Consider the following 12,556-nt stretch of genomic DNA (forward strand, 5'->3'; position numbering starts at 1 on the left):
GGTAGAGAGACGTAGAGAGTCAGGAAGAAGGTGGTTTGAGGGCCAATACAAAATATTAAATATAGATACAGCTACCTGCAAATATATATCCTCCACGCTCGCCACTACTAGAGCTTCAAAAACATTAAAACCAAATGTTCCCCAAAGCTTTTGGCCTTTCGGAAGCTGAAATATGTCCTAGTTGAACTTTATTGAGGTAACATGATCATCGAGACAATGAACTGCATGTTTCATTTCACACGTTTCTCATTTCTGTTGTGCAGATAAAACATGCTGTCATATTTAGGCAGAACAACACACCTCACCCGCAACGCAATATTGACAGCAAACCTACGAGCAAAACCACCACTTCGTACTGAACATGTCTTTTTGATCTCTGAGTAAATCCTGCTGTTAATTCTTTATCATTCCCAAACGAGTCACAATTTACTCAGCAGACATTTTGATTTGTCACAAGGGGGAGCTGATGACATTAATGATGTCTCTGCTCCAGCACTTAATGCAGTTCAGCAATTTGTAGTGTTTTGAGTGACACCTGCGGTTGTCAAGTCAAAATGTCTGCTGTTTAAAGGTCTATTCAGCTATGCTTTTGCCCTGGTCAAGATAACAATCACAGTGATGATCAGTTCCAGTGCTTAAACAGTTAGCTAATCATTCGACTAGTTCATCAACAGAGAATTAATAACTGTCATCACTGGTCAATTATTTAAGTCATTTATTAAGGAAAACAGCCAACATTCTAAAATACAAGGTTTAGTCTGATTTACCCCGTGTTTCTTTGTATCCTGTTTAAAGATACCCAGAGAGATGTATCTCTGTATCATTCTGTGTCTTTTAATGTATTTTATAATTCTCATTGTCTCAGATATCGTGCATGAGAACCTGAAGATGGGCTCAGACGGGGAGAGCGACCAGGCATCAGGAACGTCTTCAGACGAGGTGCAGTCTCCAACCGGCGTCTGTCTGAGAAACCGTGTCCACCGACGGATCTCCATGGAGGTGGGACAGGCTTGCACGTGCACACGCTGGTGCAATAATTACTAAAAACTGGCTTACGCTGCAAGTCTGCATTCCACCCTTCACCCCCTCTGCTCTCCTTCTGCTCTGCTCTTCACCTCCTCCTCTCCCCTCTCCGCCTCGTGGGAGATCTGATTCGGGTGGGGGGGGGCTCGAGGCGGGGGTCGTTCATCCTTCTTAATGGGCTCTCAGCGCCCGGGCTTCATGATACTGATAGTAGTCGTGCTCCCCGAGGACCACAGCAGCGTCTGGTAAAGAGATGCAGCGTGATAATCTGTGCTGTAACCGCAGTGATTTTCTATAGGTCAGACATCTCGGTGAGCCTAGAGAGCACGCTGGGATAGGAGACTCCTTTGTTCCTCTTGTAAGGAAGCCATTCAAAAACATCGAGTAAGATTAGAAATTATGCCCTCTTCATAGGAAATCCGAGTTACTTATATGCAAATATGTAAGCAAACCATGTCGTTCCAGAAGACTCATTGCCCTCCAGTTTTCAGGTTTTGCTTTGGCGCACATTTTTTTTCCAAACCTAATGCTGTTCCGTCTTCAGCGACCACAACAAGCTTTTTAAACACTAACAAGAGATGAAGATGATGCATTTAATTCAGTGGCCCACTGGGTGCACCAGCCGCTTACTCAAGCTCAGCAATAAAATATGAACAAGATGAATGGACAAGAAATCTTAACGTCAGGGGAAATTTCTTTCCTTGCTACTCATTTCACCATGTTTTTTTTTTTTTTTCTCTGCAACTTCAGGGGCATTTTTTTGTCGACGAGCCACCATTAATTTCTCAGACATGTTATATTGTTTCACCCTAGCCATTACATAGGCTAGAAAAGCCTGTAAACCTCTGCTGCATGAATAAAATGAGGCGAAATGTTGGCGTTATGTAGGTTTATGCGACGGTTCGTGCAGACATTCCCAAGAAATCTTCATCTTATAAATATTCAACCAGGGGGGGGAAGTTTAATTCTGAATAGGGCGAGCATCTCAGGCTGGAGGCCTCCTGCCCCCTGCTGGCAGAGGAGCATATGTAACAGCACTCAAACTCTAATGATCCTGATGTTTTGTCTCTGTCACACACACATGCACAGTGACCTATTTTTCAGTCGTTCGGAGTGTTTATCTCATTTGCGGGTGCACAAAAAAAGGCAAGGTGAAGGATGTGGTGACAGTCACTTGACCCGGTGGAACTAACACAGACACACAAAAGCTTTGTTACATGAGCTTCAGTGTGCTGCTCTTCTTGTGGTTTGATACCGCTCGAGGTTGTACTGAAGCTGCACTGTGCCAGTAAAGAGGTTAAGGATGGTGTACGCTCACTTACTGATGCTTGTTACCATACAATCAGATAAAAAAAAATTTCAGTTTCACAGTTACGTAGCGGCTCCACACTCCCAGCCTGTCGCCTAAACACATCACATCTTTCGTAATCTAAGGAGACACTGTTTATCAAGTCACAACACAACAACATCATAACAATTTCATGTGTTGTAAACATGTGTATTGAAGTAAACATGTATGTATGTATGTAACGTTGAAATATAATGTTACTCTAAATACGTGGTATTTAATGTCCATGTGATTCCAGGAATACTAACTTTGAGGTAGTGGTTCCAAAGTGAAAATAACAGATTAAGTCTAAGATAACAGCTACAACTAACAAATATTTAAATGTTATGCCTGTCAAAAGTACACAGAGCACAAAACCTTCAAACTGCTTGCTTAGGATGCAACACTTTAAATGATGACAAATGGACACAAGTAGCAGATTTTCACATTTTAGCACATTTTAGTGATAATCAATTTGTTGCTGTCGGATTTCCTGCTGATTCACTAATCGATTCATCCGATCAACACTTGTGACACGTGTGACAATTTTTTTTTCAAGCCAGGATGACAAAGTGCTTCGCAAAGTGAAGGAACAACATGAGCCCGAAGGAAATGTAACAAAAATAGATGAGACGCTGAGAGAGCCGGACTAAATCTGTTGTGGACTGATGATTTTTCAGACACCATCTTACATCAGGAGGACAAGCAGTACGGAACACATTATATAATGCTTCACCTCTTCACGACACTGATATGCTCTACATAGTCAGAGATTTTATTTGAACTCTAAGTTGTCGTAATGCTGGCATCTTCTCTGAGCAGCACTGTCAGGGAGAACAAAGGACTACAGTTATGAAATGAGAGAGGATGAGTCGATGGTATTTGTGGAGAGGCCAAACTTAAAACACGCGCATGATAACCGAACAGATGCGACGTCTTCTCTCGCTGTATTTTTATTCCACTCGGCCTTGTTTTTCCCCACATCAGTCAGCATTATTTCTGTTCTTTATTTTGATCCCAGAATAGATGCGGTCGCTCGTCCACAACAATAAGATATGAGCCGGGTAATATTGACAGCGACAGCCTGCAGTGTGAATATGAGCTATGAACATTAATAAACACATGTATTATTTGTTTTTACTTCTCGCCTGGTTTTCTTGCCGTTTTGTTTTCGCAATCTGATTTGTGCTCACAAAGGTTTTACCGAGCAGCCACAGTCACGCCTCGACCGGCTGCCTCTTATTTTTTTACCCTCCGTAAGATGGTGATCGACCTGATCTCTGTCTTTTCTCTCAGGGAATAGGAGGAGACGAGAGCGAGCTATTTTCGACATGTGTGTGCATGTGTGCGTACGTGTGGATAGAGGGGTGGACTAGCCCACATTGTCTTGTGCTGCTTGCTGCTGAAACATGCAGTATGGAGCCACATATAGACGATACGCACGCAGCAAATTATTTTCTCATGTACAGGAGTGTGCAGAAAAGCAACAGTGTGGCTCATAACCATCAACTCGTGGTTAACTGAGCCTGTGTTCTGAAGTTTAATAAGTATGAGTAGCAGAGTAGGGGTTTCTGACACAACTTCACCTGCCTCCAAGGTGCACTGAGAAGCGAAAAAGGAGGTCAGAAATCCCCAGCAACACTTGTAGTACATAAAACAAATTTTTCGATCTAATAAAGTTCTATATTATATTACTACAAGTGTTAATGTAGCTTTTTGAGCTAATAATTTACACGCTTTTTTGCTAAAATAAAAACACATTAGTTCTCTTATACTGTCCAGTGCTGCGGCTCTGTATTCCTCCTCGGTCTGAACCCCCCGAATGCCCAGTCTGTTCTGATTGGTCCTTTCACACATGCCCGACCCAGCACAGTAGAAGAACAGCTGTGCTAAATCACTTCTTATGTGCCAAACTAAGTGCTAGGCATGAAATATGCAAACGTGTGACATGGTGACGTGTAAAGTCACAAAGTTACAGAATTAAAGGCGGGACTTTGGCGAGGCGTTTCAGGAGCAGTGGCTTCTGTGGGAGAGAGGAGCTTCTGTTGGTGCAGACTTTGACCTTTTTAACTTTCATGATCTTTATCATGCACAAGAACGTATTGTATATAAAATGCTGAACGAAAGGAGAAAAAAATAAGTCACAATAGGTCTTGTTTGAGCATTTGTTTACCTGTGTGTGTTTCAGGACCTCAACAAGCGCTTGTCTCTGCCTGCTGACATCCGAATCCCCGACGGTTATCTGGAGAAGCTGCAGCTGAGCAGCCCGCCCTTCGACCAGCCACTCAGCCGACGCTCCCGCCGAGCCTCGCTGGTCAGTGGCTGTGTGTCTTAGCGTCTGTCTGTGTGTGTCTGTGTGTGTGTGCGCTGCCATTTATTGCTTTGCAGCGCTGTTACCAGATTTCCCCTGTGCAAGTTACCATGGAAACTGGCCCGATGTGAGACAAGAATGGATTAATCTAGAGCCATGAGCGCTCACCTCCTGCCTATAGCACATCAAATTAGATCATGATACTCAGCAGTTGTGTGATCATGCAGCTTTGTTGCAGATGAGGTTTATGCATATTACAAATATGCCGGCAGCGACATCTAATCTTATAAAAGTTATCACTAGTGCAAAACATTTTTGATTTATTCTAAAAGATCATGTAAAAAAAAACACTGCATTTTTTGCCCCTTTAGTGCTTTGATGAAAGTATACTTTACTATTACTTTTATATGGTAGGAAATAAACAGGATTATTCTAAGGTAAGTTCTGGAGTTATAAGCAGCGCCTTATTATCTATGATTTATATATGTTTATTCATAAAGAACATCAGAGATAATTATATCTTTTAAAAAGTGAAAGTCACACTAAATCTAGAAATGTGTAACATGTCTGTGTGTTCTGATAAGGCTAAGAAAGGACTTTGAGGGGGAGTGTGATTTTTTTTTTTTTTTTTTAAAGCAAATTGCTGTTATCTAGCACCTCGAGGGGTTTGAAGCACCTTAAGTGCAAACCTCTGATCTAAGACAATGACTGCACAGGATGAGAGAGCTTAGAGCTGCTTTTCTGCACAATCTTTCAACACGAGTAAACAGAGAAATCCATAGAACAGAAACAGAAAAATGACCAGAATAAAACACACCTGCATTATGTCTTGAGTTTATAGCAGGGCTATCTTAAAGATTTTGTCAAACTTAAGTTCCTTGATGAAAAAATACTGTGTTAGATTCGACTTTAACTTTGTCTTATACATGGCCCCATCACTTAATCTGTGCTAAATGCTGACTTTGTCCTTTGTCTTTTCCTCAGTCGGAGATTGGTTTTGGGAAGTTGGAAACATACATTAAGCTGGACAAACTGGGAGAGGTAAGGAAGTCTTGACACCCCATCTCACACTAGGGAAAGAAATACATTGCACAAATCGCTTAAGTCCAGTAATGTTGATCCATTATCCGTGCCGCCTTCAGGGAACCTACGCCACAGTATTTAAAGGACGCAGTAAACTGACGGACAACCTGGTGGCGCTGAAGGAGATCCGGCTGGAGCACGAGGAGGGAGCGCCGTGCACCGCCATCAGAGAAGGTATTCGGGATTTGTCTCCTCCATTTTGGCATTTTACTCTGTCCAGTGCTACATGAAGCATTCTTAACTAATTTTATCACTAGTAAAGTGATACATTCAGCCAAGTAACATAAGCAGCGTGATGTGTTGCATGTTAAAATAATGTAATTTGTGGTGCTCAAAGAATAACTAACTAGCCTTTGAAAACGTCCATTAAATTTCAGAGTCACTGGCTGTTTTTTCTCTTTGCGTTAACATCTGTCTGTCATTGCCTCTGTAGTGTCGTTACTGAAGGACCTCAAACACGCCAACATCGTGACGCTACACGACATCGTCCACACTGACAAAAGCCTCACGCTCGTCTTCGAATACCTGGTGAGACCCTCGGCTTCCCTGTATGCTCAATGCATGATGGTCTTTGCGGAGAGCATCACAGATAAAACACTGAATATAAAAACACATCAGTGTTTCTATAGCTTAGATAAGACTTTTATTAAAGGACCATGTCAGTTGTTGATGAGTCAGAATGATGAGGTGAAATTCATGTGAAAAAGTCACGTTGTAATTTGCAAAACAAGGTGTTTTCTGTACCTGCTTCCTGTCTGATGGCGTCATCTCTCCCGGTAGGATAAGGACCTGAAGCAGTACATGGATGACTGTGGAAACATAATGAGCATGCACAATGTGAAGGTCAGGACGACTCTTACTATTACTGATGATTACACTTGATATTCTTTTCTTTTCTTTTTTTTTTTTAACTCTCTGCAGTGGAAAAATCACTCTCCCAACTCTGGGAGCTTTTATTTCCTTCTTTCTGTGTGTTCAGTAGCGATGAGGCTGCATAGTGTTTTGCCAGCAGCACCAGTTAATGACCCTTATGTTAATGACACAAATAGTTCCAGCAACTTACCTCACAGAGCGACGGACTAAAAGTCTAATTTGCATATTTCTGTTTGCTTTCACATCCCGCTGGTTGAAAGAGATGCAGTTCTTGCATCGAATGAGACTTGTTAATAACATGCCGCGTCTACGTATCTCTGCAGGTTTTCCTGTTCCAGATTTTACGAGGGCTGTCCTACTGTCATAAGAGGAAAGTTCTCCACAGGGACCTGAAGCCTCAAAACCTCCTCATCAACGAGAAAGGGGAACTCAAACTGGCTGATTTCGGTAAGATGCAGGAGCCAAAGTGTCTCTACTGTTAATGCTGTAAATTTGGGATCGTTTGATTATATCTAGTAGAGCTTTTTACAGATACACTGCTTCTTCTTTCTGTTAAAATCCTAATCTCGGCTCGTGTTTTTGGTGGGTTAACAGGTCTGGCGAGGGCCAAGTCTGTCCCGACTAAAACCTACTCCAACGAGGTGGTGACTCTTTGGTACCGGCCTCCTGATGTTCTACTGGGATCCTCTGAGTATTCAACACAGATTGACATGTGGTATGTGTGTATATGTGTTTCAGAGTTTATCAAGAAAGTAATTACCAGATGAATGTAACATAAAGATAATTACTATTTGCCGTTCTGTGCGTGTGTGTGTCTGCAGGGGTGTTGGTTGCATATTCTATGAGATGGCTGCGGGTCGGCCGCTGTTCCCCGGCTCCACCGTGGAGGACGAGCTCCACCTCATCTTCAGGTTACTTGGTGAGTAACTCCTGCCAGGCCGGATCGCCACAGCAGCATGGATGCCTCATCACACGTTATAATGTACCTGTTAACCTTGACAAGGTAAAAACACTGTGTAACTGAGAGGCTGTGATTCTGTGACTTCAGGCACTCCCACAGAGGAGAACTGGCCGGGAATCTCCTCCATCGAAGAGTTTAAGTCCTACAACTTTCCCAAATACAAACCGCAGCCGATAATCAACCACGCTCCCAGGTACTGTCTTCTGTGTGTGTGTGTGTGTGTGTGTGTGTGTGTGTGTCCTGCATGTTCCTGTCTCTGCGTTTCTGCTTCATTTTTTTATGCTCCAGTGACCCCGTCACATACATGCAGTGTTGGTGTGTGTTCATGTGTGTGTGCGCCATGGGCAGGAATTCCTGTGGAACGTTTCACAGACAGCCTTCCACTTCCTTCCTCCCATGAGCCCTCACATTCCCATCAGGCCGAGCTGCAGGCAGACGGTTAACTGTTGCTCTTCCTTTTGTCTCCTCCAGGCTGGACAGTGAAGGCATCGAGCTGCTGCTGTCTTTCCTCAAAGTGAGTGTTTGCTTCCTTCACAATACCCAGAATGCATTTCACTCCAGCGCATTTCTCAATTGACGTTCTCTTTTTAATTTTACAATCTTGAAGCACTGTTACATATTCAACATCAATCATCCCTTCAGTACCAGTTGCAGACAGCAGGAGGCGCAACACTATCAGTGTTTCCTTTTCAGTATTTTCTCCGAACATATCGGGTGCCTGTTTCTGATGTGTTTTAGCTCGTCACAGTTTATCTGACAAAATCGCTGATTGCAGATACGACTGCCGCAGAATTGTCTGCAAAAATCACAGGATGGTTCATATTTCCTGCCTCTGTCTCCACAGTACGAATCTAAGAAGAGGATTTCAGCTGAAGAGGCCATGAAACATTCCTACTTCAGGCAGCTGGGGACGAGTGTTCACACACTGCCTGAGAGTGAGCACACACACACACACACACACACACACACACACACACACACACACACACATGCGGCTGAATAAATTTACAGTCTTGTCTTCTTTAGGCTCGTTTACCGAAATGTACCTGATGTTTTCTGAATCTCTCCTCTGTGTGTTTTAGTTATATCAATATTCACCTTAAAAGAAGTCCAGCTGCAGAGAGATCCAGGCTACAGGAACTCCTCGTACCCAGAGTCAGGTGAGTGGGGATCACATGCCGACGCTTCAGGATTTAATCTTGTTCCATCACCAGACAAAGAAATAACCTTCCCTTGATGTGGTACTCATGTAACTGATGATGAAACAATATCAGTTTAATGCTGATCTGTAGGACAGGAGGTAGAAGTGCTCGTACTGCTTTTGTCCTCAGGGGCTGGCCAGAATCAATAGAAATTATAATTCCCCATAGCTGCTTTAATACAGTTTAAAATAAGGCTGATAAAGACAGACAGGCGTTCCAGCAGTCTTATTTAATTATTGCAGTTAAAGGGTTACTGTAGTCATTAAATGTTACGCTCACATAAAACACAAGATACAGATTAAAAAAAGAAAAACATTGGTCAAAACAGAAGCAGCAGATGATCAGATATGTTTGTTCCCAGTATGGACCTGGCTTCTACAACATCGAGTCCTGCAATGCAACTGGCCCGACATCGTTCATTAGATCTTCCCTGCTTCTTAAATGCCCACATCTTCCAAACTTCACATTTCCATGTCATAACACAGAATAAAGATAGTCAAGTCTCAAGACAAATCCACAGGTTGAGTAGGACGGTTATCAGAGTGCACCTTTTAACGGGTCCAAAAAGTAATGATGATTAGCATCTTTAATTTAAACTAAAGGCATCATGGGTTTTGTATATTTGTTGTCTGTCCTTTTCTTCCAGGTAATGGCAAGATCAACAGGAGGCAGAGCATGCTCTTCTAATGTCTGATGAAGAGGAAGGGGCGACTTCCCGGCTTCTTCACGAACACGTCCACCAACCTCTCGCATGAGCCCTCCTCCCCCTCCGGATTAACCCCACCCCTTACCTGCACACACACACATAAACACGCACACACATCCCTCTGAGCGAGTGACTCTGGGTTGAATCTATTTGAGAGACTGTGTTTATTTATTGGGGGGGGGGCGGGGTGAGGATGAATTATTTGCTGCTAAACTACTACTGTCTGTATTTAACACACCGTGTGTGTGCATGTGTGTGTGTGCGTGCGTGTGTGTGTGTATGTACATGATGTGAACTCGAGACGCCATGCACAGTTGAGCAGTCAGTAAGGTTAATGTTGTTTTTTTTCTTCTGACTACGATTCTCCGGCTTCCGTTGAGTTAGAATTCCACTGATGTTGATGTTGACGCTGTGATCCAAGTTGTTGTTCTTGTTGTCGTGCTTGGAGACCGAACGCTTCAGTTTCTTCAGATTTTTTTTTTTTGTTTCCTTTTTATAAATATGTATATCTCTATATATTTGGAGTTTATGTTTTGTTTTTCTTCGAGCTTCCGTGACTAAACATTTCCAGGTTTTTAAAGGACCGGGACGGCTTGATGGTCCTGGTTGGGGGGAGAAACGGTTTCTCTGGATTCCTCATTTTTCCAAAAAACATTTCAGTCCGACTTTGCTTCTGGAGGCCCTGCTGCCCTCTGGAGGTTTACACTGAGGGTCAGAAAGCAAGGCTGTGAATGGATTGCGGTATCAATTTTGGCCTGTGGGTTAAAGAAGCACACGCAGAGTCCAATCAGACTGGGGGAGCGTGAAACCAACTTTTTGGTTCTTTTGTTCTTTTGCCCATTCTGGCTCAGCACCAGGACCAAAACGCGGGAGGCAGGCAGTTCTGAAGACGAGTGAAAAGCACAGATGAAAGAGAGGGATACTGAGGCTGAACAGGAAGTCACGTGACGTCCCACAGGAAGCCAACAAGCCTTCCCTTCAACCCCTCACAAAACTGCCAGGACTTCAATGCTTTTTGTTTTTCTTCTTTTTTTTAAAGAATACATGCAAAGCTACACTTTCTCGACTCTGTGTGCATTTTGCAGAGCTCACTGCAGTAACTCTTTGTTTTTAACCTGCACCTCAGTGTGTTTTCTTTTTGGAATCAGGGACCCGAGCCTCAACACGGCCGAGTTTACCCATCAGTATTAAGATGTGTTCTCTGTGTCTGTGACCTTTGACCTCTCCTTATGAAACAACAGCATCATTGTGGTCTGTTTCTCGGAGGAAGGGGCCGGCGGGTGGGATGGCGCGGATCGGGATGGGGCGTTTAAAAGCAAAATGGTTGTTTTCCGGTTGCCGTCTGACCACTGCGCTCTCCAGCATTTGTACACAAGGAAAAGAAAGAAAAAAAAAAGATTTCAAATTGAAATTTTAGAATTAACTGCCCACTGTGTTGTTTGCAACTGACAGTGATGCTACAGATGAAGCCATTTGAGAAATCTCACTTTTGACTGCATGTTTACTGAAGAAAGTCACTTAAACACCCTCACCTCAGTGTCCACTGGTGTGCTTTGCATCCCTGGATCAGTTTAGCTGCAGTATTTTTCTTATTCTCGAGGACCAACAGAGGTGTCGTCCAGATATTTCCAGCAGCTGTATGATAGCACAAAGTGATTCATCATTTCAAAGTGATAACTTGGCATTTTGGGAAATATTTGTATTTGCATTCTTGCAAGATTTAGATGAAAAAAATTGGGGCGCATGTTAGCTTAACAGATCTGCCCACTAACGTCTCTAAAATTCACACATCAACACATTACGTTTGTTTTAATTTGTACAAAAAACAAAGTGTATCAACAGTAAGTCGTGGTTCTACAGGAGGTTATGTGCTTGACTTCTTGCACGTTAATCTGTAAAATGTTTTTTTTTTTTTTTTACACTTTGCTTTTTATACATATCAAATAAATAAGCTGTAACATGTTGCTTTGTGAGCTTCAGAGGTTGCTGGTACGAAGGTCTTATAACCTTTAGACAGATCAAGGCTTGCTGTGTCCCATTTTTTAAAAATGTTTTCTTTGTTAACTTAAGCTAAGCTACATGTTTATTTTACAGACATGAGAACAGTATCGATCATCCCGTCTATTTCCCAAAATGCAAAAATATTCCTTCTAAATATTTGTGGTAAACTGGTACAGATTTGTGGGGTTTGTGTCGGACTTTCCAAATCAAAAAGCAAGACCACCAGACTGGCCATTTTGCTCCAGAATTCAGCAGTCACACGGGGAGCGATGCATGGTGGAGAGGGCAGAGAGAGCACTTTGTACACTCACAGTAGCATTTAAAAAAGAAATGAGTACAGTGCAGAGGCCTCTGCACTAAAACAGCAGCAATGCATTCAACATCACAGGTTGAACACTGAATACCTGCTTTTTGCTCAACACTTACAGGAAAATTTGACATTTATTTTCTGTTGAGATTCAAAGGATTTGAGCATGAAACGTGCTGGAAGCTCTACTAATGCCTGATAAAGATAAATTTACGGCTGACGGAAATCAATGTAATAAACATTAACTTTAACAGTTTGCAACTAAAAACATGATAATCCTGTAAACATACTGTATTTCTTATTATTCCAGTAATTGAAAACTCTTTTCGACGGATCAATAAATGAGCTCAGTTTGATGAATTAAACTGAATTTGATGAAAAGCTCATAGCAGAACAGATACAGATGGAAGATGCTGTTAAAAGTTTACATTTAAAGTAATGTCACATTTATTGTGTTCACAGGAAAAAACGAGTCATTATATTAATGGTAGATATCCTGTATTACATTCTCCCCAGGTAGCTTTAAAATGAGCGAACCTTCTCCCCCTCACTGTATTACCAAAAACCTGTAAGTGTTTGGATGCTTACAAAGTTATTGTTTTCCAACTTTGTGCACATGCCAATGCAGGATTATTCCACTGCTAGCTGCAAATTGTGCTCCTGCTAGTAGCAGCTTTTCTTGACATGAACAGCAGTGACATGCATTAAAGGAGATTTCTACAACGGCTTATAATATTTATCATTGTAAAACTGTAAAACTTT

The 12,556-nt window shown here is 42.3% G+C and overlaps 1 protein-coding gene across 1 annotated transcript in view; it reads left to right on the top strand.

The window, feature by feature from the left end:
* cdk17 (cyclin-dependent kinase 17) overlaps positions 1-12,552 on the top strand; it is a 39,396-nt gene extending 26,844 nt beyond the window's left edge. The window contains exons 4-17 of the mRNA XM_037121334.1: positions 866-999; positions 4,539-4,664; positions 5,646-5,702; positions 5,804-5,918; positions 6,178-6,272; positions 6,525-6,587; positions 6,941-7,064; positions 7,212-7,332; positions 7,439-7,536; positions 7,666-7,771; positions 8,050-8,092; positions 8,423-8,513; positions 8,661-8,738; positions 9,427-12,552. Coding sequence (XP_036977229.1) covers positions 866-999; positions 4,539-4,664; positions 5,646-5,702; positions 5,804-5,918; positions 6,178-6,272; positions 6,525-6,587; positions 6,941-7,064; positions 7,212-7,332; positions 7,439-7,536; positions 7,666-7,771; positions 8,050-8,092; positions 8,423-8,513; positions 8,661-8,738; positions 9,427-9,467 — 1,292 coding nt within the window. The 3' untranslated portion in view covers positions 9,468-12,552. The remainder of the gene's footprint in view (positions 1-865; positions 1,000-4,538; positions 4,665-5,645; positions 5,703-5,803; positions 5,919-6,177; positions 6,273-6,524; positions 6,588-6,940; positions 7,065-7,211; positions 7,333-7,438; positions 7,537-7,665; positions 7,772-8,049; positions 8,093-8,422; positions 8,514-8,660; positions 8,739-9,426) is intronic.
* Positions 12,553-12,556: the final 4 nt, after the last annotated feature.

The sequence above is a fragment of the Acanthopagrus latus genome, chromosome 14, assembly GCF_904848185.1.
Source record: "Acanthopagrus latus isolate v.2019 chromosome 14, fAcaLat1.1, whole genome shotgun sequence".
NCBI classification, from domain to species: Eukaryota; Metazoa; Chordata; class Actinopteri; order Spariformes; family Sparidae; genus Acanthopagrus; species Acanthopagrus latus.